Source organism: Lacerta agilis, chromosome 6, assembly GCF_009819535.1.
Source record: "Lacerta agilis isolate rLacAgi1 chromosome 6, rLacAgi1.pri, whole genome shotgun sequence".
NCBI lineage: Eukaryota > Metazoa > Chordata > Lepidosauria > Squamata > Lacertidae > Lacerta > Lacerta agilis.
Window position 1 is genome coordinate 9,845,505 of NC_046317.1, and position 27,163 is coordinate 9,872,667.

The 27,163-nt window shown below is 43.7% G+C and overlaps 1 protein-coding gene across 1 annotated transcript in view; it reads left to right on the forward strand.

The window, feature by feature from the left end:
* The window catches only part of HMCN1 (hemicentin 1), a 286,626-nt gene extending 260,167 nt beyond the window's left edge, over window positions 1-26,459 (forward strand). The window contains exons 96-107 of the mRNA XM_033151379.1: window positions 5,989-6,110; window positions 7,904-8,141; window positions 9,560-9,622; window positions 10,622-10,741; window positions 11,303-11,437; window positions 12,267-12,380; window positions 14,614-14,739; window positions 15,912-16,040; window positions 18,354-18,704; window positions 22,146-22,265; window positions 22,777-22,903; window positions 25,489-26,459. Of these exons, the coding sequence (XP_033007270.1) occupies window positions 5,989-6,110; window positions 7,904-8,141; window positions 9,560-9,622; window positions 10,622-10,741; window positions 11,303-11,437; window positions 12,267-12,380; window positions 14,614-14,739; window positions 15,912-16,040; window positions 18,354-18,704; window positions 22,146-22,265; window positions 22,777-22,903; window positions 25,489-25,855 (2,012 nt within the window). The 3' untranslated portion in view covers window positions 25,856-26,459. The remainder of the gene's footprint in view (window positions 1-5,988; window positions 6,111-7,903; window positions 8,142-9,559; window positions 9,623-10,621; window positions 10,742-11,302; window positions 11,438-12,266; window positions 12,381-14,613; window positions 14,740-15,911; window positions 16,041-18,353; window positions 18,705-22,145; window positions 22,266-22,776; window positions 22,904-25,488) is intronic.
* Window positions 26,460-27,163: the final 704 nt, after the last annotated feature.

The following is a 27,163-nucleotide window of genomic DNA, read 5'->3' on the forward strand; positions in this document are numbered from 1 at the left end:
CCAGCTCCAGGACTTTAGAGGAAGCAACCAATTAATGCATTTCCTGGAATTTCGGTACCCGCCGGGCGGAGGCTGCCTTGCCATTCCCGCCTCTGCCACCAATGCGATCAGAAAAGCTTAGACCCATGCACCAGCGACATTAATTCCCCCAGATCCCTCTGAATTGTGGAACGTAATGGAAGACAGTCCATGATCGGCAAATCATTTCCCCCCAAGTGCACCACTATTGCCTCAGGCCGACCATCCCAACTCCAGCGGTGCCGAATCAACGGTAAAAGTTCGCCCCACTGCAATCCATGCCTGGCTAACCATGACACCTGCACGTGATGGGGAAAGCCGAGCCCGGCACCAAGCCCAGACTCCAAAGCTCGGGCGCCATCCCAATGGACAATGCTGTGTCCCACAATCCAGATCCGGGTAGCCGCTACACCTGAGGGGTCAAACAGAAAAATATAAGTACCACAATAACGCTTCCTCACATAGCCCTTATAGGCGTCAGAGTTCCACTGCCCCATGTTCCTGATTCTGTCAATCCCCAATGAGCGGCTGTAGATGCCGCCCCAATACGGAAAGATCGGGGGGCAAAATGGACGCCACGACCCCACAGGCTGTGATCGCCGTACGCATCACCCAGGAAAACAGCTGCCGCGTCAAGGGGAGCCCATTGGCATGGATCAACAAAGGGCTATCGCCTGCAGGTTTAACTGCCAAAAATTTTAGACATGTCCCACGCTGGACGCGGCCCCACTAGCCCGATGGCCGGCAGGGAGACGGCCGTCCCCCTCCTCAGCTGGCCTGTTGCAGAGCTCCACATGGCCAGGGTAACCTCTGAAACAGATAAGTCGACGGCCTGATAAAACAAGCCCCTGGTAAGCCCGGCCTCCGAGGTTTCCAAACCACCTCGCCAATCCGCAGTGCGCCAATGCAACAGGAAAGGCCGCTGAAAAAAGTCTGGCCTCGAAACGTGACCAACAATGGAATGCAACCTAGAACACAGGTTGGTCAGCAGCTCAAAGGAAATGAGCCACCTAGCAGCTGCTTGGGGAGTGCGAAGCCTACCCCAACCTTCCAAAGCCTTGCGAATCGACAGATTCTGCGCAGGATCTGTGTCGAAAAGGGGCCTTACAGAAAAGGAAATGGCGGCCAACTGCAGCTTAAGTGGTCTTGGCAGCCCTCCCCCATTGGAAAAGGTGCGCAAGGTACCGCAGCACCTGGGACAATGGGGATGTAGTTCCACCCCCACAGCCACAGACTCCCGGTGAACTGCCAGGAAGTCTCTCCAGGCTTTATCATAAGACCTAAGGGTGTCCAGCGAAACAGCCACCGCTACTCCCTGCCCAAGTACATGCTGCCAATATTCCACCGGTGCACTGGAAAGGGGTTCCGGGAGAGGCTGAGCGTTCTGGGTAAGACCTGAATTGCTCGATCTGAAAATGGGAAAGGGCGACAGCCACCTCGTTAGTAACCCCCGGCCCAAAGCGAGCCGAAACCAATGTTGAAATGCAAACCGTGGAGCACAAATGGCTGAAGCAGGGCTGATACCCGAGGCGAGCGGGAGGACTGTGTGACCAGAATGGGCACCACCGCCTGGTTGACCGCCCAGAAACACAGACGGCGGTCCTTGAAGTCCTCGACCCAAATATAGACTGCTATAGGGAAAAAACTCCAGAAAATTAATCCTGTGTGCCGGCCTCCCTTTGCTAGGTGTGCGGCCAATGTCGTGCCACCAAAGCCCATTTCAATAGAGGCCGAAGCTTAGCGACCCCGCTGCGTCCGAATGAACTAAAGGCCGATGTGCAGGTTCCCTACGACCTGCCACCATAACCACCAATTGAAATCCTCCAGAAATTGCACCCAAACCTGCAGGTTTGCCTTCCCTCTCTAGGCAGCCGTTGCCCATGGTGCGTGTGCAATGGGAGGAGGTCCTGCATAACCTTCTGCAAGGCAACTAATTTATCTTCAGGCGAACGAGACGTTTGCGATACCATAACCCATTGGATACCCCAGTGAGTTAGCTAGGTGGAAGGGCCCTCCATCTTCCCGCAGCCAGGGAAACGCTCAATTCCTCCGACAGGGCCGTGAAGGCCCACATCAAGGTCAAACAGTCGCCTGTATCGTCTGATGAGACCAGCAGGAAGTCAACGAGATAATGGGTGACCCCCCCATAAGGCCAGTGTAAAAGTGGAGGGCCCAATCAAGGAATGTGCTGAAGCACTCAAAGGCTGCCCAAGCAACCGAGCAGCCCATAGGCATTGCCTTGTCAAAATAATATGGCCCATCAAAGCGGAACCCCAGGAGCCAGAAGTCCTGGGGATGAATGGGCAACAGCCGAAATGCTGACTCAATGTCGCATTTGGCTAACAAAGCCCCCGGGCCAAATCTCCTGATTAATTTTATGGCGTAATCTAAATCGGACGAAGCAGCACTTGCTTCAGAGTAAGTATTACAAGTTAACTTCCTTCAGGCAGACAGCATCTGCATAGGCAAGCGGTATATTTGGGCAACGATATCCATCTGGATCCCTAAATACGTTAAAAGGGAAATAATATGGCCCTCCGACTAATCCGCTGCCGCAAGGACGCCCAGCTCCTCAGTGAGGGAATATTTGACATTTGATAAGCTTAATCACCTGAATCCAGGGACTCCTATGTCATGAAATAAAATGCGGGATAGCCTCTGAGTTGCAATTAATTATGTATCATACAGAAATCACATGGGGCTTCCTTAGGGACAATCCCCCATGGGGATAACTGCAAGTCAGGAATAAAGGGGGAATCAAAAGGAGTCCCGCCATAAGTCTCAATGCAAACTCCTACCATCACCCTTTTTACTGGCTACCACAGGTAGCACTCTAACCGACTTTTGAATTGCTGTATTCCGGGCCACCAGCTGGCTGTGGGCCCCCTTCACCACCACAAGATGGGAGGGTGTCTGCCTATACCACAAGCAGCACAAAAAAAGTGCATCCATTTGCAGGAGGATGGAATTAACGATCAAGAATGGACAAGCAGGGAGGGAGCCTGAGAGTCGTATTGGGCAAACTACCATGAAATGCAACAGTTGGTTCACCATCCCATTAGAACCACGCCAGAGCCTGCTTAGCACTGCAAGCTTGCAAGCATTTTTTTTTTTCTTTTTGCTGCATCACCAAGAGGTGCTCCCATCCTGGCAAACCGCCCCCTGGACACCTCGAGGTACCTGTGAGAGGCCGTTGATGAAGAAGAATCATCGCCTTGACTCCTTATGGTCTACTTTTGGAACGTCTCTTGTGGCAACGCTTTCCGCCTGAAGACGTTCTTGCTGGAACTGACAGGCTGACCTCCACAGAGGACTCAGGCGCAGGATCCTGCCGCAAAGCACCTGGGAGAGGCTGAGGAAAGGAATAGGTGAGATACCAACCCCAGAAGAAAGCCTGTGTAAGAACTGAGAATACCTCCTGGAACGGGAAGGGGCCTTTTGCTGCCCCCTGCTGCTAGCTGCCCGCTGAGCTGATGCTCCCACCACTCGTACTGGGGCCTGTGGAAAGAAAGGAACTGGACTCCGTGAAAATTGGGAATCAGCAATTAAAAACCCCCGATTCCGGGAGCTCCTCCCCTTCCTCGCTGGATGCCGACGTAGCAGGAGATGAAGCCCCAATTGGGGGTGGTGGCCCTGCTTGTGCACTGGTTTGACGGGCGGAGCGTTGAAGGGGACCATCCAACCCGGATGCAAAGCAGGCCAACACTTCTGGATCACCATCCAAACTTGCACGAAGGATTTAAATACGGCCCCCAGCACAACTAGGATTGGGCGAACGAAGTGAGTGGGATGGCTCCTTAATAGCCCTCTTTGCTGGGATAGAGGAAACAGGCTGCGCAGAAGCCTTCTTTGGAGCCATTCTAGCTGCATACAGATAAAAGGAATCAGGCAAAACTATCACAGACCAAGCTGCTGAACCATTAAACCCCTGGCAATCAGATCCTGTGTGAAATTGCCTTGTATATTCAAATTTATTTATGGAACAATAAGCCTCTCCCCCAACCACTAAGGCTGTGGTGGTTAAACAGCCCAGTTGATTGCTGTATTCCACTGGACCACTAGGCCTATTAAGGCAAAGCCCTTTTCCAGTGAAATAACAGACGAGAGGTGACCTGCCGCCTGTCTAGGTACCCCTGCATGCCCTTCTTAGAGAGAGGCACCCCCTCGGAACCCATAGTTCTTTCTTTTGGGGGGTGGGATATCAATAATATCACAAATGGGCTTCCCTCAGGCAGAGGATATAGAAACATGAATAAGCTGCACCAACAGGGTAAAGAACAATTTCTACCCGTGGGCTGAGGGGCTGCTGAATGAAAGACAGCAACATTGCAGCTGACATTAAGGGTTGGAGGTAATATGACAGCACACAGAGTGTGACAGTGACTGGGAGATTGGGGGGAGCAGGGCTCACTCAATCTCACTGTAAACATGTGGTACAGTGACAATAAGTATGTCTATTTCTATTCCACCTACCCCATAATAGAATAGCCCCAGTAAGGAATACCAAGAAAAAATAGACATCTAAAATCGTGAGCGTCACTATCAGGGCAAAACATAACTGAAGGCAATAAACTTGCTCAGAAACAGGATAGCTCAAGAGCATACACAGAATGCTCATAGACATATGAGGCACAGAGTCACTGGCTCCACTCTGTCTGCCTCAGCAATGCATTAGCAACAAGCTACTGAGCCTGCAAACAGATACATTTCTATAGAGGAAATGAGTCACATGTCACAGAGACTCAGCCACATCTGCTAACAGTGGAAGGCTTAGGCTTGATGCAGGCCGAGTAGGCCTCACTGATTCCACTCTAAGGATCTTTGTCATGATGAGGCCAACACAAAATAAAAAAGAAGCAGCCCAAAACAGTGGCAACATCAAAACGCTAGGAAAGCACCCTTGCAATAGCAACAGCTGCAGTATTAAAAGAACCTCACCACAATGTTCCTGCCCAAGGCTAGATAAAATACAGCCAACAGCGCTGCACACCCCCAAATAAAGGCAGCCATCAGGGATACTAATGAAAGTGATTCCAGCCAAATAGGAATAGCCCTGACCAAACCCCACCATTATAAAATGTGGGAAAGGGGGGAAAACATTTGTGTGAAGGAAAGTCCCAAATGGGGGCTATCACTATTGGGAAGGATTACGCATGGGCAGCACTCCCGGGGACAGGGAGAATCTTCCAAAGGTGCAGGGGTAAGGGCCCAAACAGGCTCCTAGTGTGGCAAAGCCCCTGCCAGGGGTGGGGTGGGAAATCAAACAGGAAAAAAGGGGGAATTAAAGTAATTAAGGGATTGGGGAGGAGTGGAAGGAAGGGGAAATGAAGAAATTTAACCAGACAATGAGAAGATCACTCCACTGTCCTCCAGGTGGTCCGAGTGTTCTAGGAGATCCGTTGCACACCGCAAAAGTGAAACCAAAGTTTCACAAACTTAGGTTATAAAGGCAAGAACTGTCAATCAACCAACTAGCAACATGCTAAACTCCCCAGCAACTTGCCTTAACCAATCCTAGCTGTGGCCAGCCCAAAACCCCCTCCCATTAACTTGGAGCTGCTCCTTTAACCCTTCTGCAACCCGTGCTCTCTTCGATGGGAGAACACGCTTTTGCATAACTTCCAAAGCTTCTACTTAGAACCATGTACCATAGTTGGATTTTCGGTATTTTGGCCTCCTGGTTCAGACTGAAAGAGCTGCAGGAATACGTTTCTGTCTGCCTCTTACTTTGAGAACCATATATTTCGCCTTTAAAGGCGTGAGTGTCAAATGATAAATAGGAGGTTTAAAAAATATGCCTTACAAGTCTTCTAATGATCACTGTCAATGTTCCCCTTTAAAGTTGGCTTTAAGATAGTTAATGCAAATTTAAACGGTTCTTTGCTAATTAATTTCTGACTTGAGGTTTCTTATGAGGGCAGCCCCTTCCCCCCAGTGTTCACACATTTGAACTATTACTGAAATTCACAGGTGAGATCTTACGAATGACTCACGTGGCCCGTGGCTTGGACTCAGATGGATCTTTACTCTTGGATGTTGTCATCAGTGGCCACATGCTGCAGTTACAGTCATCCCCTGATGTTAATGTAAAGGTAAATCATCTCTATACACTACTGAAACTATCTATCTATAGGTTCCCCCAGAACACTCAGCCATCATAAGGTTAGTTTGTGAGTTGACACCACTAACATCCTCATATCATCCTGTGGCTGTAGGCAAAGTATACTGTTGGATCATCCACTCATTGTCCCCAAAGGTTCTTTTGATTACTGGTCCTATTTTGCACAATATTGTTAGTTTTATATTTGCTTTGGATAGGCATCCATCGAGTTAATCCCTTCTCTTGCATTGGACACACATGACCAGCTCTTAGCAGTCTATCCTCCAGTGCTGGTGACATGAGCACTAAGCGACAGCTCAAAAAAAATAAAATATTTCAGTTCCTTATTGTAGTCTACATATTTTATTCTTCTCTCTCTCTCTCTCTCTCTCTCCCTCTCTCTCTCTCTCTCTCACACACACACACACATTTCAGTTTTATACAGGTGAAACTTGAAAAATTAGTATATTGTGGAAAGGTTCATTTCTTTCAGTAATTCAACTTAAAAGAAACTTTGGGGTTTTCATCAGCTGTACGCCATAATCATCACAATTATAACAAACAAAGGCTTGACATATCTCGCTTTGCATGTCATGAGTCTATCTCATATATTAAACTCCAGTAGCTAATGAAAACAATTGCTTACATAAATGGACTTTTCTACGATATTCTAATTTTTCAAATTTCACCTGTACATTTCACTGATATTACAATCATTTTGACATTTCAAAACTTGACTTCCTTCCCCCTCTTTCTGCAGTTCCTTAAATTTATTTTTAATATCTTCTGCATATCCTAATTAACTTAATTTGCTCATTTATTCATCTTCTTTAAATATTTACTCTTATGAAACTGCAGGTCATCACAATAATCCTGCCAATGTTCTTATCTGTTTATAATTTATCTGTATAATTTATTCACTAAACCATTTCCATTCTTTTATTTAAAAAAATTGTTATCTTGGTATCATATTCTTCCAGTGAGTTTCACCACTCTGCATATTTCATAAGTTTTTTTTTTTATCCATTCTTCCTTTACTGAGACTTATTCTTCTTTCCATTTTTGGGCGAGTAACATTCCTGCTGCTGTAGTCGCATACATGAATAAGTTTCTATACAGTTTAGGTAATTCTGTCCCTATAATTCCCAAGACAAAAGCTTCCGGGTTTTTTACGAACGTTATTTTAATCATCCTTTTCATTTCATTATATATCATTTCCCAGTAAGCCTTAACTCCTACAAGACCACCACATTTGACTAAAAGAACCTTCTTTCTCTTTGCATTTCCAACACTTATTTGATTTAGATTTATACATTTTGGCCAGTTTACTCAGTGTTAGATACCATTGATATATCATTTTCATATAATTTTCTCTTAAACCATAACACGCTGTAAATTTTATATCCCTATTCCACAGTCGTTCCCATGCTTCCATGTCTATATTTTGACCAATATCTATTGCCCAATGTATCATTGAGGATTTGACTTTCTCATCATTTGTCTCTCATTCCAATAATATCTTATACATTTTAGACAGCACTTTTATGTTACATTCCAACAGGTTCCTCTCCAGTTTTGATATTTGTTCCATGTGTTTTCTTCTACTCTGGGTTCCACTTATGCTCCTTTCAAGCTGGAGGAATGGAAGGGAAATTATAACAATTTACCATTTTTCAAAACTGTGGATGATTGCGTCCATTCCTGCATGTTCAATACGGCCATGGAGAATGGCAAAGTTTCTCCTTAATGTCTCCTTAATCTGGAGTTGTGTGGTGTTCGTTTCAGGATTATACAGAAGATTATATTCAGACAGGCCCTGGTCAGCTCTATGCTTACTCTACACGACTCTTCACCATAGATGGAGTTAGTGTGCCATACACTTGGAACCATACCATTACCTACGACCCGAATCGCGGAAGAATGCCCTTCCTGGTGGAAACCCTCCAGGCCTCCTCTGTTGAAACAGAATACAATGCACTCGAAGAAGCTCTAACTTTTAAAATCCGTGCTTCTATTACAAAAGGTATTGTTGGGGGGAATGGGACGTGCAGGGTTTGGTAGAAACGAGATGCCTTTTAAGTAAAGGGTGGCCTTTATCGAAGGCCAGTTAAATCTGATGCTGTTATTCAGAAGGAATATGGTAAAAACATGCCGTATTCTAAGTAGTCTAAATTGGGTTGCAGACCTTGTACATACTGTTCTATACAATACAGTCATACCTCTGGTTGCATTCGCTGCAGGTTGCGTTCGCTACGGGTTACTTCCGGGTTTCTGTGCATACGCAGAAGCACTAAATCGCGCTTTGCGCATGCACAGAAGCGCCGAATCACACCGCACAAATGTGGCGCTTCAGGTTGCACTCTTTTTAGGTTACTAACGGGCCTCCGGAATGGATCCCGTTCGCAACCAGAGGTACCACTGTACACTGATAGAACAATACGTGGGACAAATAGGTAGAGGTCTAATCATGAGTCTGTAATTTATCTACTGGGTGAACAAGATAAAAATGCAACTGTGAAGACTGCACAATTACTGTCTGCAATAACTGATGAGACAGGAAATTCTTCAGAGAGAATGTTGCATCTTATCAGGGTGATTCATAATTTTTAGTTTTTACATAAATTCAGATGTATATAAATTCTTTTTAATTCTTTTTAATATTTGTTAAAACAGGGACATCTTTTTAAAGGGGACTTGCAAGTTGCCAGGAAAATATGGCATTTTAGCTTTGTTTATGTAGTTTCATTTGGGTCTGTTAACTTTTATTAGTCTTGCCCCCCACAAGTTATTTTGATGGTCTGGTGACTAGATATAAGACTAGACAGTGGTTCCCCGGTTTAAGAACAGTCCTGTTTACGAACTATTTTGTGTATGAACTCTGCAAAACCGGAAGTAGTGTCCCAGTTTGCGAACTTTACCTTGGTCTATGAATGGAAGCCGAACGGTGGAAGGGCACTGGTGGCGGGTGGCCTCATTAGAGAAAGCGCATCTCCGTTTCAGAATGAATTCGGTTTAAGAATGGACTTCAGGAATGGATTAAGTTCGTAAACTGAGGTACCACCGTAAATGAATCTAAGATGATTTGCCTTTCCTGAAGTGCATTATGCTTTAGAAAGGAAGGCTGTTTACTTTGGTTCTTCCCTTACTGTCATCTTGAATGCAATTTTTTATTTTAGATCGATTTTTCCCCATTGTTGTACATAAAAGCAACATAATCTTATTGAGGGCAGTACATTTCTGCATAAACGTTTATTCAGTTTTGAATATTCATCTACTTACATCATTTATAGACCCCCCTATCAATTAAATAAACAAAATTACAATAAACAGAAAACAGAAAACCAGAGTGCCCATTGAACTTTTGAAGAACTTGGGAAAAGAAAAATCTGATGTCCATAGTTTTTTGTCAGTCTGTAATCCTTTTGCTTCCTTCATCCACAGGAGATCAAAGCAACCAATGTCCTAATGGGTTTGGCTTAGACTCTGCTGGGCCATATTGTACAGGTAAGAATATGTCTAATAATGTGACTAAATATACAACACTCAGGTCACTTTCTTGGCTCCTTGCTTTGTGGCCCTCTTGCCTATCAGGCCCCTTTGAAGCACACATTCCCTTTACAGACTCCTAGGATGCCTCCTCCAGGCCTCACTTTAGGTAAATTAGAGCTAAAGTTGGTGAACATGTTGCTTATTCAGCAACTGTTATTCTCAAGTAGGGATGGGTGAACCTTTCTCGTTTTTCCAATCTTAAAAGTGAGTTCTTCACATTTCTCCAGCAATTTGTGGGTGGGGTTTTTTTTAATTAAAAAAAATATTCATGAAAATTCGTTCGCTTTTTAGCGAGGATTTCTCATATATTTTTGTTTGTTGCTCTGACTATTAATACACATTTTGTCAAGCAGTTTTTTCCTAATGCGTTTGTATGTTATTTTCACTAACAATATGCCTTTTTAAGTACACTTTCCCTAATTTATGCACCTTTGTACATGTCGGAGAGTTTCAAGGCAAGAATTCAGAGAACTGTGAATTTCAAAGAGTGGCTGTGTTTTGGTTTGAGAAGCTCAAGTTAGGTATTACCCATCCCTGCCCTTATCTGGGGGGGGGGGGGAATCTGGCTTTGCCCAATGGAAACATATTGACATATATTCACACAGATACAGGTATATTAAGAGTGGGTTAGAGTGGAAACTGAATTTGGGGGGCCCAGGCTTCCATTCTGATCTTTTAAGAAGATTGAATTTTTGTTTTGCTTCTCCTTGTTCCTAACCCTTTAGTATTTTTAGAATGTTCAAATTGCTGCTGCAGTGTGAGCAGGGTTAACAATGTGGAAGGGGGCTGGGTGCTTCTCTTCTTCCTCATTTTTGTAGTTAAAGATAAAGGTAATGAATCCCAGAAGTCTAGTTAGACCCTACAGACTTTCTGTTGCCCAGTCTATATTCCTGTTTCTGAACTATACCATGCAAACGGCACCCTAATTTTATGCAGTTTTGCTTTTATCATTAGATGAAGATGAGTGTACAGTTCGAAATCCATGTTCCCACACTTGTCACAACGCTATAGGAACCTATTATTGCTCGTGTCCCAAAGGCCTTACCATATCAGCAGATGGAAGAGCATGCCAAGGTAAGGTTTGCTTTTAGATGTCATGCACTGGCCACACCGTGTTTTTATGACAGTATTTAGAATACATGAGAGAAGAATATTATTTTATCTTTTCTTCATTGTATTTACATCCCATTTTTTCTTCTATGATGGAACTAAAGCTGATGTCCTATTCAGAAACTGACCAGACCTACGATAAGTTTGTTGTATTGTAGTAGTACCTCCGGTTATGTAACCCTCTGGTTACGTAAACTTCGGGATGTGAAAGCAGCAAACCCGGAAGTATTTTACTGGGTTTTGCCATGCGCGCATGTGCAGAAGCGGTAGACCACTTCTGCGCATGTGCAGAAGTGGTCTACCACTGTGCACGCATGTACAGAAGCGGTCCTCAGGTTGCGGAAACCTCGGGATCCGACCAAACCTCCGGAATGGATCCTGTCCGCAACCAGAGGTACCGCTAGATATGTCTTCAGATCAGGCCCTAAGATACTAACCTGGGTAATATTCTCATGATAAAATAGACATTGTTTTTTCCATGGTGAATTGATGTATGAGTGCACATATGGCTTGCCTTTATTGCAGATATTGATGAATGTGCCTTAGGGAGGCATTCTTGCCATGCTGGCCAGGACTGTGAAAATATTATTGGCTCTTACCACTGTGTGGTTCGGTGTGGGATTGGCTTCAGAAGAACATCAGATGGACTAAGTTGCCAAGGTATGGAGATAGTGTCGTCTCATCTGCCAACAATTATTATTAAATCACTTGAGACTCTGTTAAATAACATTTTTTATGAGGGCAGGATGGATCCTTGAATGCAGTAAGGATTTGATTAAAATGTTCGTTGAAATTTTGCCTTTCCATTTTGTGATTATCTGATCATCTCTCTGCAGTTTCCAGAATACTCAACAGGCAAGACGTTTTTCATTAGTGCTCTTTCGCTCAGATCTGTGTAAACACAGGTTCTTGTCATTTGATGTTACTTTCCATTTCATGCTAGTATTTTGCACGGTTTAGAGCAAGGATAGCTAACCGGTAGCCTGAGTTAAATCTAACTCGGGAAACCACTGTTAAAAATACAAAAGGGTGGCAACCCCTGGGTTTTGCAACTAGTGAAACTGCATGAAATGTCACTGATGTTTCACCTAATGAACTGTTAAGCATTAATCTCACTATCTGCTGCTCCCAGTATAGTTTGTTAAGACCACAAAACGATCAGCCAGACTCCAGATGAATGATATTGCTCTGTTGCACTATTTGACAATGACTGCTCCCCACCTCAAATTGGGGACGTTTTTTGCAGGGTCGCGCAAAGCCCCCTGATCCTACACAATCCCCGGCAGTTCAGCCTGGCCTCGCCTCCCCATGCTGGACAGAAACCTATTGGTTAGGGTGAGGGAAAAACAATAGTCATGTGAAGAGTTAAGAAATTCCCTCATCTCATTGCCTCTGTTTGGTGACAAGAGTCTGGCTTTGCCCTCTGACAACAACCACTCCAAGTCTGCAGGGCAAGAGAGGTTTTAATCATGTCTATATTATTCAACAGATGTTAATGAGTGCCAAGAGTCGAACCCTTGTAATCAACACTGTTTCAACACCATTGGAAGCTTCCACTGTGGATGTGAACCAGGATATCAGCTAAAAGGCAGAAAATGCATAGGTATGAAATAGACTTCAGGGCAGTGGGGCCTATACACGTTGTTTATAAAGGTTCTCTTGGAGAGCTGGACAAACCCTATTAAGTCCTGCTAATAAAAAAAAAACCTCTGGAAATCTAATGACAATTTGCCTTTAAAATGTCTTGAGTAGGTTTGCTTTGAAATATAATCTAGAACAGGCAACATAGTCAATCAGATACTTCTGATGAAACCTTAAGGCCTTGAAAGTCCCCAACCTATTCCTAGTATAAGGAACAATGAATGAACCAAGGTAATCTAGTGAACTTGAGAGCTGAGCAGGATCTAAACCTGGATTTCCCCACTCCTAATCCTCTTCTTCTTCTTTGGCGATCACTTGTAGCCGAGTAAGATGGTCTTTCATGAACATAGTCTTAACAGTGAGTCCGTAAGTGGCTGTGGAGGCCAATTCTGGATCCACACGTCCTTCCACAGTGGGGACATAGGTTTCTGGGCGGGAGTTGATCACAGTGGGTGTTTGCCAAGCGTGCCTTCCTCTTGGCACGTTTCTCCCTTTCGTCCTGAATTCAAGCGTCTTCAAAGCTCATAACACCTTTGGTAAAGGCTTTTTCTCCAACACACTAGGCACTACACTACACAGGAATTGGGCTCATAGGAAGTGTGTCTTTGCAGTTCAGTTCCTTCTCCACTCAGGATAATTTCAGCTGCAAAGGCTAGATTCCACTGAAAGGATCTTTTTTGCTGTGCTTTGTAAGACAAAAAGACTGAAGGTTCCCTGCTTAGCAGTTCTTGGCGCTAGATGAGTGTTTCTTCTTCAGGCAGCTTAATTCCTCTGCCGGATCAGCAGTGGTTGTGACTCCTTCCCCCTTACACAGCTCTTTTCTGCAAGGGTAAGGACTCACTACTGCCCACAGAGGTCCTGCTCTACCTTGCGTGTCATTGTCCGCCTCCCCCCATCAATAGGCACCAATTAGCACTTCTCTACATAACTGAGATTTAACTCTTTCCAGTAGCACCTTGGAGACCAACTAAGTTTGTTCTTGGTATGAGCTTTCGTGTGCATGCACACTTCTTCAGATACACACGAAAGCTCATACCAAGAACAAACTTAGTTGGTCTCTAAGGTGCTACTGGAAAGAATTTTTTATTTTGTTTTGACTATGGCAGACCAACACGGCTACCCACCTGTAACTGAGATTTAACTTTTGCTCAGATCTACCTATCTCGTAAAAAAGGGACCCAGGTGGCGCTGTGGGTTAAACCACAGAGCCTAGGGTTTGCTGATCAGAAGGTCAGCGGTTCGAATCCCTGCCACGGGGTGAGCTCCCGTTGCTCGGTCCCAGCTCCTGCCCACCTAGCAGTTCGAAAGCACGTCAAAGTGCAAGTAGATAAATAGGGACCGCTCCAGCGGGAAGGTAAACGGTGTTTCCGTGCGCTGCCCTGGTTCGCCAGAAGCAGCTTAGTCATGCTGGCCACATGACCTGGAAGCTGTCTGCGGACAAACACCGGCTCCCTCGGCCTATAGAGCGAGATGAGCGCCGCAACCCCAGAGTCGGACACGACTGGACCTGATGGTCTGGGGTCCCTTTACCTTTACCTTTACCTATCTCGTAATGCTTTGTAAGTGAAACTCATGCCTTAACGACAGTTGCAGCACTACAATTGCAGATATAAGATACGTTTTATGATGTAAAAAAGTAAGTTTATATACAACGTCGGCTCCCTGCCAAAAGCTGATCAGCGGTGCCTGCAACACCCTCTGTTTCTGCCCGCATGGATTGATGTAAACCATGTGGGCAAAGGAAAATGGACCACTCGAGGTCATTGTTGTGTCAGGTGACTGACAGGCAGCAGCCCCGCCCACGTGCCACAGTTGGGTAACGGGAGATGGGGAAGGTGAGCATTTAACCCACTGGCCAGATCTAGTTCTCCGCCCTTGTCTTAAGGCAAAACATGTCTCTACAACACCCAGAAATGCAGCCCAAGTCAGATGTGACAGGGTGAACTTTTGCTGTACGTCTCTGTTAATATCTATTTCACTTGGCAGTAGGAAAAGGTCAAATCATATGAACTTGGTGCCACGTGCAAATTGTAAGCCGTTTTCTTCTCAGCAACTTAAAGATTTCTAAACAAACATCTTCACAAAACTAAATGGGAGAGGGAGAAGTTACGTAAAAACAAGGATTGCCCTTATGGCCCAAGAGGTGAAAGCATAATGCTATCCGTTTAGCTACTGAACCTATTATCTTCTTAAAGATGTGAATGAATGCAGACAAAATGTATGCAGACTTGACCAGCATTGCAAGAATACACGAGGTGGCTATAAATGCATTGATCTGTGTCCAAATGGAATGACCAAAGCAGAAAACGGAAGTTGTATAGGTATGTATGTTTCTTTTCTGCATTCTTGTCAGACTGTAGCAGAGAACCAGGAGATCTCCAGCTGCTTCTGCCTCATCCCTCTCCTTCCACTATGTTTGTGAATTACTTAATGGGTATCGTATCCCAAAAATCATAAACATGTGCTCTACTCATGAACAACTGCACGAATCAGAAATTGGCACAACACACACACACACATGCAGAATACTTTTACTCTTCGTTGGTTTTTTTTTTTTTTAAATCTCCCTCATTCCTTCTCAGAAAAGAATGTGCTGTGTATTTTCATTTAAGAATAAGGGAAGATCTGATAAAAATGAATAAAAAGGGGATACCTGAATTTCCATATACAGTGGTACCTTGGTTCTCATACTTAATCCGTTCCGGAAGTCCATTCCAAAACCAAGGCATGTTTTCCCATAAAAAGTATTGCAAAACAGATTAATCCATTCCAGACTTTTAAAAACAACCCCTAAAACAGCAATTAGACATGAATTTTACTATCTAATGAGACCACCGACCCATAAAATGAAAGCAATAATCAATGTACTGTACTATAAAATAAATAAGACAATATTGTAGATGATAAAAATTAAAATTAATTTTTTTCTTACCTGCCCTGATGATAGTCATTGTTTGGATGGGGGGCTTTTATCCATTTCCGCAGTCACACAATCAATCAATCAGTAACTGAACTGGGTTCCACACAGTCACAAAAATAAATTAACTGAAAAAGCCTCAAAAACAAAAACGCAAAATAAATCACAAAAGCGCCAAACTTAATCCGTTCCAGGAGTCAAATGTTCAAAAACCAAGGTGCAGCTTCTGATTGGTGGGGGTGCCCCAGAAACAATAGCCAACAGCTGCATTAGACGTTTGGCTTCAAAAAAACGTTCAGAAACCAGAATACTTACTTCCGGGTTTTTGGCATTTGATAACTCAGGTATTAACAACCAAGGCCGCAAGAGAAGGCTGAATTCTGGATAGCAAAACATGCTGTTATGACAGAAAAGTATCCACCTATGAAAATGGAAGAATTACAAAACGAACAAAATAAAATACAGTATGGGGACAGCTTTGGGTAACATTGTAGCTAAGCTATGAATAATAAATACCTGCTATTAAGTGTTTGTATACAAGTATTGTTACTTTTAAGATTTTGTGCTCCTTGTCAGATATCGATGAATGCAGAGATGGTACACATCAGTGCCGATACAACCAGATATGTGAAAACTCGCGAGGAAGCTACCGGTGTGTGTGCCCGAGAGGGTACCGATCCCACGGCATTGGAAGACCTTGTATGGGTAAGTTAGAAGCAGGGGTTGGATAAACATTAATGCTATTCTGGTACCCACCATCTGATTCTGGCTGCTGCTTATGCTACCCACAAAAGGGTTTAAGATGCTCTACTGCTTGAAATCAGCAGACTTCAGATATGACTAATTAGACCTCAAAGACCTCTTACTGGGGGGGAAATAAAAATAAGAGTGGCTGATTTCAAGCACCAGGGAATGTGACTTAAAATAATTTATATCACACCAAGTAAAAATAAGCTTGCATGTATCATGGCTATGCATTCTATGACATGCATGTTGCAAGATGAATTTGGGACAAATGTTAATTCCGCATGGTTCCTTGCTCCTTAACAAGTGGCTAGTTCTCTGCACTGCATGTACTTGGTGCCAGATGATGTAGCTTATATGTGGGCTAGCTATCTGAGCTGCTGTTCTGCATATAATGACAAAACTTCCTTGTATATTAGTACCCCCCCCCAGTCATGTATTGTTGTAAATGTGGAAACAAACAAAGCAAGCAAGCAAAATCACATGTACAGGGAGCAGGGATGCAGTACAGCTGTCTTGCCACAGTTCCTTTATCTCCCTTTCGTGACTCCAAATAAACTTCAGTCCTCCAGATTCCAGCAACATCTTACACTTGGCCTTCGGCTCAGTGGGCTCCTTGTTTTAGTCTTCCCACTGGCTTTGTAGCTTCAAGGCACCACAGAAGGCTGTTGGTCAGGGCCTTCCAACATTTTTATCCTGATGCAAATTGGCTAGCACTCTCCTTAATACGAGCCCCTCAATCATCTTCTCCCAGAAAGCATAGAGCAGGGATTGCAAAATTCAAGGAGGCTCACTCAGCAGAGGTGTTGTTTAACTTCCCCAAGGTAAACGAAGACAAAAGCAAAGACGATCAGCTCAGTGGCGTAAAATTCACTCCAAAAGCATGAAGTTTATTGGGGGAAAGTTCAGGAAGTAAGCAAGCAAAAGGGTATTTGTAATTCCTAACTTTATAAATAAGAATTGTTGTTGGAAAATAGATATTACCAAGCAGCAGACTGATTGGCCCCATAACAAATTGGCTACCGCCAAGCAGGTTTTCGAGCATCAAAACCCATTGAGAAGGTGGGTCTTTATTCAGTAAGGCAAGTGTCAGCACTAGCCACAACTTCTTACAACTGGGACTGCAACTCTCATTGCTCCTGATAGGTAGTGCCATTAGTTGGGAGGAGGCCCATCTGGCCTCTTTCATTTAAGGGGCAAGTGAGTCCTGCCTACCTGATAAAGGTTATCTTGAGTGCCCCATGGGGGAGGCAATCAGGCCTGGGCAGCTTGCTTTCATTCTCCTACAAATCAAGCAGGGAGATTAGAATTTTGAGGGCTCCTATTTGATTTCTCATAACATCGCTAGCTGAAAACAACTTGAGAATCCATCACTAACCAGGTAACGTGCCATTGTTGGCGCCGTATCATTTCCAAATAAAATTTACCTGTCTGCCGCCAAAAGCAGCTACGATACAGAAAGCAAACCTGAATCTCCAAACAAACTGTTTTTAAGAATGCTGTGAGATGTGCTTCATTTGTTTTCAAAAGAGGGGATATTCACTGACAAACGTTTTTAGCATGATATCCATTACGTAGCAATTGTGTTCCTGTAGCTTCTTTCAAGGTTCTGTTACTGACTGCTTGTCTTAAAACCAGCTTGCTACACCTCTCTGCTCCTTTCCGCTTATTTTTCATTGTTATTTCTTTGTTGATGTTCGCAAGAGCCTACAATTTCTTAGATGGCAGGGAAGGGAAGAAATTTACACCTCAACCCTATTCTTGCATGCTAAAAGTAACTGCCACTGTCCTCAGTGGGGCTACTCTTAGGCATAGGATTGAAGCCTCAGTCCTACATTGGAGAGTACTCCCCTTGCAGTACAGGTGTTTGCAAATCTTAACATGTTCAGAAAACCCTTTTAGGGAATGGACCTGGCACACAAAGACACTTAGTCTTTTTTGGGGTGGGGGGACCTAGAGCAATGAGAAGCTCACCCAGGCCTCTATTTTACTCAATATTTGTTGCCTTTACAGGTCACACAGTATTTGCATTACTAAGCTTGTCAAGAGCAGATTTCTGTATGCAGGTTTGGGCAGCCAAGTTAATGGCATGATGTTTGTGAACAGGAAGACCAGTGCATGCATTGTGTGTAGCGCAGGGGGCAGGGAGAGCTCTGTGATGTCAGGATCACATTTGTAATTTCAGATTGTTCCGCAGACTGATGTGCTTTTTAATGTTTTGTGTTGTCTCCCCCCCCTTCCCACGTCACATGGTTTGTTGCATCCCATGAGCAGACATAAATGAATGCGAACAAGTGCCTAGACCTTGTGCGTATCAATGTGCCAACAGCCCTGGCAGCTTCAAGTGTATCTGTCCCCCCGGACAACATTTATTAGGCGATGGCAAATCTTGCGCTGGATTGGAGAGGTTGCCAGATTATGGCAGCTATTACAATAGCCATAACTATGCACAGTTCTCCCCCGTGAGAGACAACTACCGACATCAGCAATATGTCAGGCACTCCTCCAATCTCTACAGCTCCTACTCAGAGTATAGGAACAGCAGAGTTCCAATCTCCAGGACTAAAAGGAATTTTAGAGAGACTTGCCCTGAAGGCTATGAGGCAAGAAATAACAAATGTATAGGTAAATGTCAAGTGTATGTGTGTATAGATATATATATAATATGCATATTCCATAAAGATGTTCATCCAGCTTATTGTTAGGTTGCTTTTGCACACAGATATGATATGTGATTGAATGAGATGCTGTATAGTAAGATTTTACCAATACAATGGTACCTCAGTTTTCAAATGTAATCCATTCTGGAAGACCGTTCGACTTCCAATACGTTCAAAAACCGAAGCATGGATTTCCGGAAGCATTTACTTACGGAAAACTCAAAATGGTAGCCGCGTGCCATGTTCGGCTTCCGAAAAGCGTTCAAAAACCGAAGCAGTTTCCCCACCTCAAAAGGAGGATGGGGAATCCCCGACATAGAAGCATACTGCAGTGCCAACCAAATACGTCATATAATCCCATATATACTAGAAGATGAGACAAAACAATGGATACACCTAGAGAGGGACACAATTGAAAATATCTGCACCACAGCATACCCACTCCTCCCAAACAAACTAAGAAAAATCCCCACAACACTTAACAGGTACACACAAACCATGTTCAAAGCATGGAAAACAGAAACAGGCAAACTATCCCCACTAATCCCCCTGGCCTACCATCCACTATTCCACCATGCAGCACAAAACCTCCAAATAAAAACCTGGCAATCCAAAGGCCTATATTGCCTAATAGACTTTTATAAAAATAACAAACCTTTGTCAACGCAAGAAATACAGGACAAATTAGAAGACTCCCAAATGCCCTGGTTAGCACAACACCAATTACATGCCCTCTTAAACAACCCAGCAGTAAAATCAGCAGCAACTAGACCCCTGACAACCTTCGAAAACCTCATCCTAATGACAAAGGGAGAAGGCAGAGGGCTGGTACCCACAATATACAAAATACTACTCAAAACTCCCACGAGCTCCCTAGACACAACCAAAAGACAATGGGAGGATGACAGGATACGAAATCAACCCCACCCAATGGACCAGAATGTGGTCTAATTCCCCCCTTTAAATCCATATCAACGAAAAGAAAGGAACTCACCCTAAAACTAACCTACAGGTGGTATCTAACGCCAAGAAAATTTAGCACTAATATGCCCAAGAACCTCACCAAAATGCTGGAGAGGGTGCACCTCCACAGGCACATACTTCCACATGTGGTGGGAGTGCCCCAAAATCCAACCATTCTGGACAACAACCATACAAGAAATATGTAAGATAACCAAGCAAGTGCTAGAAATCACCCCAGAATTGGTCTCACTAAACATCTTCCAAGACAATAATGCCCACTTACACCACAAAGAACTCATAACCCATCTACTCTCAGCAGCCAGAAACATCATAACCAGACACTGGAAAGACCTGTCAGGAGTAAGCATGGACCAATGGTACCAAGTAGTATGGGAAACAGCCCTACTAGAAAAACTAACCAGTAAGCTGAAACAGACACGGGGACGAACAGAAGAAGACGCCTTCACCCCGGTATGGTTCCCCTTCATCACACACACAGCCCAACAAGACAATGACAAAAATCTACCGACAGCATACAAATCAATATGGCTAATCTGATCAAAAACACCCACCCACTCACACAGGAAACCAAAGATCACCACAGCCAATCACAAATGAACAATCACACCCTACGCCAACCCCGACCTATCTCTTCGCCAAAGGAGCACAAGCAAACAATAGAGAACCTACACAAACAACGCTGACACCAAACCCTACATAGATTAAGTAAAATAGAAACATCGTCACCCCACCCCACCTATCTCCCCATCCCACTCACCTCTCTCCCCCTTTTCTTCCTAATGTCTCAACAACCAAAACTGATTTGTAAGAATGTTACATGGAAAAAATACAAGAGAGACATCGCACACACCTTTGTAAATCAAGAAAATCTTTAATAAAAAATACTTTAAAACAAAACAAAACAAAGCAGTTACTTTGGGTTTTCGGCTTCCGAAAACCAAAACGTTCGACTTACGAGAACCGAGGTACCGCTGTATATGTAACCTTCACTTTCTCTCCAAACAACTGAAAAGATATTTTGGCAGAGCAGAGCATATCCATCCTATTTAGTCTCCCCCTGTCCCTTTCTGGGTATTTCAGCTTTCCCTTTATCCCTCTTGGGGTAAAAATAAATTTCATCATTGACTGCAGATAGCTTTGCATGCACCAAATTACTCTTCACCTCAATGGAAATGGGCCTAAAGCAAGGGAATGCCAGGGTGTGGTCGAGTAGAAACATTATCGTGGACATAAAGTAAGGTCTGTTTTGGGTTGAAATTGTTGAAAAAAGTTATATAAAGCTTGTCAGGGCGCTGCCACCTTGTGCTTTGCATACTGGTGGGCAGATTTATGTATTTTTACATTTTAGAGTTTTGACCCATGTGTCTGATGTTCAAATGTTCAAAGTGCGTGGAATGAGAACTTGTCTCAGGGGCATTTCATAGAATCATAGAGTTGGAAGAGACCACAAGGGCCAAGCAGGAAACACCATCAAAGCATTCCTGACAGATGGCTGTCCAGCCTCTGCTTAAAGACCTCCAAAGGAGGAGACTCCACCACACTCCTTGGTAGCAAATTCCACTGCCGAACAACTCTGTCAGTTTGTAGAAACTCCCTTGAGAAGCTAGACTGAGGTCCAGAGCGTGGCTTCAAAATTGGCTGGTGTCAACTTAAGGGGTAGAGGAGCACAACGCTCACCCCCCCAACAAATCATTTTTAAAAACGTGTAGGTGCCGCAACACCTGCATTGATGTTGGAAAATGCATATCCTCGCTCAAACCAAAGCCCTAGCTTTTTTAAAAAAGGTTTTAGCTGTCCCCTAGTTTCTAATTTCCAACATCTGGACTTCATGTGTTGAATTCTGCTGCTTTACTATGGTGCCTACCCAACCCCCAAAGTTGCCAAATTCAGCAATAGTGTTGTCTAATCTTCTGGGTGTAAGAAGCTGAGTTCATTGAGGGTGTGAGGGAGGCATTTGTGCCCAGTGAGGGATTTGCCTCTGGGGAGCCGTATATTAATTAGCTCAGTGGCTTCCCGAAGACATGCATGACTTTTGACTTTGCTCATTCAAACCCTTGCCAGCCTTCAGGGTATCAGCCACTGACTAACTTTTCCAGTCATTCTGTAGTGCCCGTGGAAAGCATCAACCAGCAATTCATTGTCTAATAGTTTAGAGCTCCTGAAAACTATATATAACTTAAGGTCAAAAATCTTGATTGGGGTGGTATTCTTCAAATTTGCTAAAGTGCAGAATCTAAGAAAAATACATAAAACCGGTCCGAAATGCATAGCCTTCATCTGGTTCAGCATATTTTGTCTGTGTAAGAATTTAGTTTCCGTAGACATGCATCAAATATATTTTTCATTATTAGTTTGTCCGCTGGCTTCAATGTTTTATGTTTTCAACCCTCCACTTTCCCCCCTTTTTTTCTTCTTCTTACAGATATTAATGAATGTGAGAACAGGGATGCTTGTCAGCATGATTGCAGGAATACCTTAGGGAGTTACCAGTGTTTCTGCCCAGCTGGTTATCAGGTTATGCCCAATGGCAAAACGTGCCAAGGTGAGAAAATACGTTGGTAGCAAAAGGAAATATTATATGAGAAGTATAACATTTGCACCATCCAGCTCATAAATGCCTTGGCAGACAGAAGCCACGTAGCAGATGTTAGATTATCCTGCTGCAGCTGATGTTGAGACCACTGTAGATAGAAAATACCTTAAGATTTTAATTAATTAAATGTTAGTTCTTATTTATGCCTATAGAACATATCCTTTCAGGGTTCTCTTTTGGGAAGGGCAGAACTGTGCATCCTTCGTTACAATAAGCAACTGGTATTTTATGCCAGATTTGCATAGCAAAAAGCCACACCCCTTATTTATTTCTATGCTTTATTTTCTAAAGCTCTGCCTATCCCTATCTACAGTCTTATGTTTTTATTATTATTGGTAAGAAACCTTTGCTGTCTATGGGCTGGGAGAGTTTACTTGTTACTATGTAGGTGTAATATAACCTGAAATCAATGAGTTGCTTATCTGATGTTATCTGTTGTTTCCCTTTGATAACCAATCAGATATAGATGAGTGCCTTGAACAGAACATCCACTGTGGACCGAATCGTATGTGCTTTAACACGAGAGGAAGCTATCAGTGTATAGATACGCCTTGCCCGCCAAATTATCAACGAGATCCTCTTTCCGGGTATGTTTCCTGTTATTTTTTCCAGGTTGCTTTTTTGATTGCTTTCCTTAACGTTTGCATAAGAGGCCAGTCCGTGGAATAGCCCTATATACACTGCAACTCTTCCTTCTGACCTCAGAAGAGCTCGAATCATGTGTTGGCTAAGTTCCTTCTAAAAAAGCCAATGCAATTCTGGGCTGCATCAATAGGAGTATAGCGTCTAGATCAAGGGAGGTAATAGTACCACTATATTCTGCTCTGGTCAGGCCTCACCTGGAATACTGTGCCCAGTTCTGGGCACCACAGTTCAAGAAGGATACTGACAAGCTGGAACGTGTCCAGAAGAGGGCAACCAAAATGGTCAAAGGCCTGGAAACAATGCCTTATGAGGAACGGCTTAGGGAGCTGGGTATGTTTAGCCTGGAGAAGAGAAGGTTAAGGGGTGATATGATAGCCATGTTCAAATATATAAAAGGATGTCATATAGAGGAGGGTGAAAGGTTGTTTTCTGCTGCTGCAGAGAAGCGGACACGGGGCAATGGATACAAACTACAAGAAAGAAGATTCCACCTAAACATTAGGAAGAACTTCCTGACAATGAGAGCTGTTCGGCAGTGGAATTTGCTGCCAAGGAGTGTGGTGGAGTCTCCTTCTTTGGAGGTCTTTAAGCAGAGGCTTGACAGCCATCTGTCAGGAATGCTTTGATGGTGTTTCCTGCTTGGCAGGGGGTTGGACTGGATGGCCCTTGTGGTCTCTTCCAACTCTATGATTCTATGCTTTCACCAGCAGGCACTGTGCCATGGGTTGCTCCAAAAGATTAGGACAGGCATAGGCAAACTTGGCCCTCCACATGTTTTGGGACTACAATTCCCATCATCCCTAGCTAACAGGACCAGTGGTCAGGGATGATGGGAATTGTAGTCTTAAATCATCTGGAGGGCCGGGTTTGCCTATGCCTGGATTAGGAGATGTGGAGTCTGGATGTTGCTGGACTACAACTCCCATTATCCCTAACCCCTGGGCCCTAAGGGGGCTGTTGAGAGACCTCTGGGCAGAACTCAATGGACTGGGTTCTGCCAGCCCTCCAGGGGTCCTTCCTCTGTATCACACTGTGATCTCTACGACCAGCAGGAAAGCTATACCTTAATTTACCCATCCATGCATCATATGCATGTTGGTAACATTTTATGAATTTATTTAAAATATCTGTGTGCCTTGCTTTTCCACCTCTTAACAAAGCTGGATCTTCAAGGAAACCTTTAAACGACACCTAATGAGGTTCATTACTTCCCTATTGTCGGGGAACTCCATTAAGTACGTGTTGAATGCACCAAAAAGCCATTTAATTTACCTGATCTTTGGTGGCTAGGTCTTAGCTGGTAGGGGTAGAAATAATTCTTCAATTTCTGTTTGTCTTAAGTGGTTCTTCCATGTCTTTGGCTGAAAGAAAGTAAGGTTTTTTTAAAAAAAAAAAATCTGCCCACACTTCTTTAGCTAAAGGGGTAACTTAGGTTCAAATTATAGGCTATGGGGAGACATGTAGACATCTGACATAATTCTAACCATTATTAGCTTTTGCCTCTCCTTCTAAGCATTAGGTGAACACAGTGGTGCGATATGCAGGAAGATGCTAATGTTGTCCCATCACATCATTCATTTTTTCAATTACATGTGTTATAAAAATTAGGTTCAACCCCAGAAGGGAGTCCACGAACCCGGGGGAGAGCCTTAGTAGGGCTCCCCTCCTCTCAAGAGCACTTATGAATAAAATAGAGACAATACAGAATCTCCCAAGGCAAGGCGATAGCCCTTTATTTGTTACTGCTGCAGCAGGGTGTCTTGCAAGCAAAAGACCCCGAACAAAGGCGCGCAAGCTCCTATATAGACTTTTGAAATTGCCCCCCTCCAGCTCAAGACCACCCCTCCATATATTAGAATTACATCACAAATTGGGAGGGTCTGGTAGCAATGATCTGAGCATCTTGGACCCTGCCCCATGTCTCCTCTTGCCCTCCACCAAAAACCCATCAAGTGAAACAAAAGATATTTACATTTCCCTATATCCCAGCCAAGTTAATCACACCTTTTTGCCTGACACTCAGATATCAGGATGCCAGAGATTATCACTCAGGCAGAGGGCTGCTGAGTAGCTGGAGGGGCAATCCCCCCTTTTGTTTCTGAGACAAAGAAACACTTGGTCAGTTGGGGGTCAAAATGGAGTGACGCCCGTCTGTGCTGTTTTTCAGACATGTGGCCTTATTTGTTTTGGTACATTAATAACAATTATTATATATATTAAAAAAAACCTTAAAATTCTTACAACACATGTTATAAGGGAGATGCAGGAAACGCCCATTCATTTTCCCAGAACATGTACTTTGGGCCTGGTTTATTGTGCCACTTTCTGAAGAACAATGGCTTTTGCTTTTTTTTTTTTTTTTACAAAAAAAGGCATATAAATTTTAAATAAATAAAACCACAGTCCTTTGGTTTTTATCTCTTACCTGAGAGTGGTGCTATGTGAATTAAAAGGCACACTTGCTTCGCTATATATTGCTGTTCCAATGCGGTCATGGCCCAATCCTTCATAGTTGTGTTTATTTTAGGTTCTGCCTCAAGAACTGCCCACCCAACGATCTGGAGTGTGCCTTGAGTCCTTACGCCTTGGAATACAAATTTATGTCCCTCCCGTTTGGCATTGCTGCCAATCAGGATTTAATCCGACTAGTTGCTTACACTGAAGACGGAGTGATGCACCCAAGGACAACTTTCCTCATGGTAAACGAGGATTTGACAATTCCTTTTGCACTCAGAGATGAGAACTTGAAAGGAGTGGTTTACACAACCAGGCCTCTGCGGGAACCGGAGACATACAGGATGAGAGTCAGGGCTCTGTCTTACAGTGTTGACGGAGCCATCGAATATCAAACAACCTTCATCGTTTATATAGCCGTTTCTGCCTATCCATACTAGGAAAAGCACTGCCGACAGTAATCAAAGTATGTTAATCACATGCCTATGTGCCGCTGGGTGTCACCACTTCCAGAATCACTGTCCCTTATCTTAAAACAGACCTTGCAACTTGTGGGGGGAGAATGGTGCTATGTTCTATCATTATTTCCTTCCCTCTGGTTGCCAACCTGTTGCCATCATTCCATCTTGACAAAAATGACCATAATCCACGATTCCTTGGAATCTTAACCACTTGCTTTATTTATTACACTGGAGCAGTCACTTCTCAAAGATTGTTCTGCTGACTCAGAACTAGTTAGAAGTTCTAATTAGGTGGTAATTTGGTGGTCCCAAAGTGGTAGGCAAATATCTCTTTGATATGCAAAGAGAACAAAATTGCCACAAAGATTTTGAAAAACTTAAATGTTTTTGCTGTCCTCCTCATCTTTTCTTACCACAGTGAAAAACACCATTTTCTTGATATTCACAAACACTAAAGTAAGACACTACTAATGTGTCAGCTACTAGCAGGTATCACTGCTGAGGGCTGTGTTACACACATTACACAGAAGCAAACTTTGCACAAAGCCCCAATTTGCAAATTGAAACTGGCAAGGTAGCTCCATTCTGCATCAGAAACAAAGCCATGCTTCAGTACCGCCACCCCATAATATTATTATGTGGGCCTCTTATCTAGTCTTCAGTGAGCAGCTAGAAGTGGGGAAACAGAAATAATGTCCTCCTTTTCCTTCTACAGTCAAACCTTTGAACGCAGAACAGCTCCATTGCCGAATGTTTCAGTTCCCGAACGCCGAAAACTTGGAAGCAAGTGTTCTGGTTTTTGTACATTCCTCAGACCTCAAACATCTGACATGGCTTCCTCTTGAGTGCAAGAAACTCTTGCAACCAATTGGAAGCCACGCCTCAGAACTTGAACGTTTCGGAAGTCGAACGGTCTTCCGGAATGGATTACATTCGACAACCAAGGTTTGACTGTACTCTACAAAGGAAACAAGAAGTTCTGGATTCCCCTCCTTCCCTCAGATCACATAGACGTTTCTGGTGCCACCTTAACTGAAGAGGAATGTAAACTGCCTTCTTTTCACTGTCCCAGTAAGGGGAGGTTTTGTGTATTGTCATGTGAACAATACCCAGAATTGTTGGGCTCAAACAGCCTCAAAACTCACAGTTGAAGTGCAGTGTGGGCAAGCCCTTAGCCTGCCATCACAAGTACTCAACAAGCAACTGCACCCAATTCCAGTTGTATGAAACTTGTAGCTTTGTGACATGTGTCACATTCACACTTAATCTTTTCAGATATATGCCTAC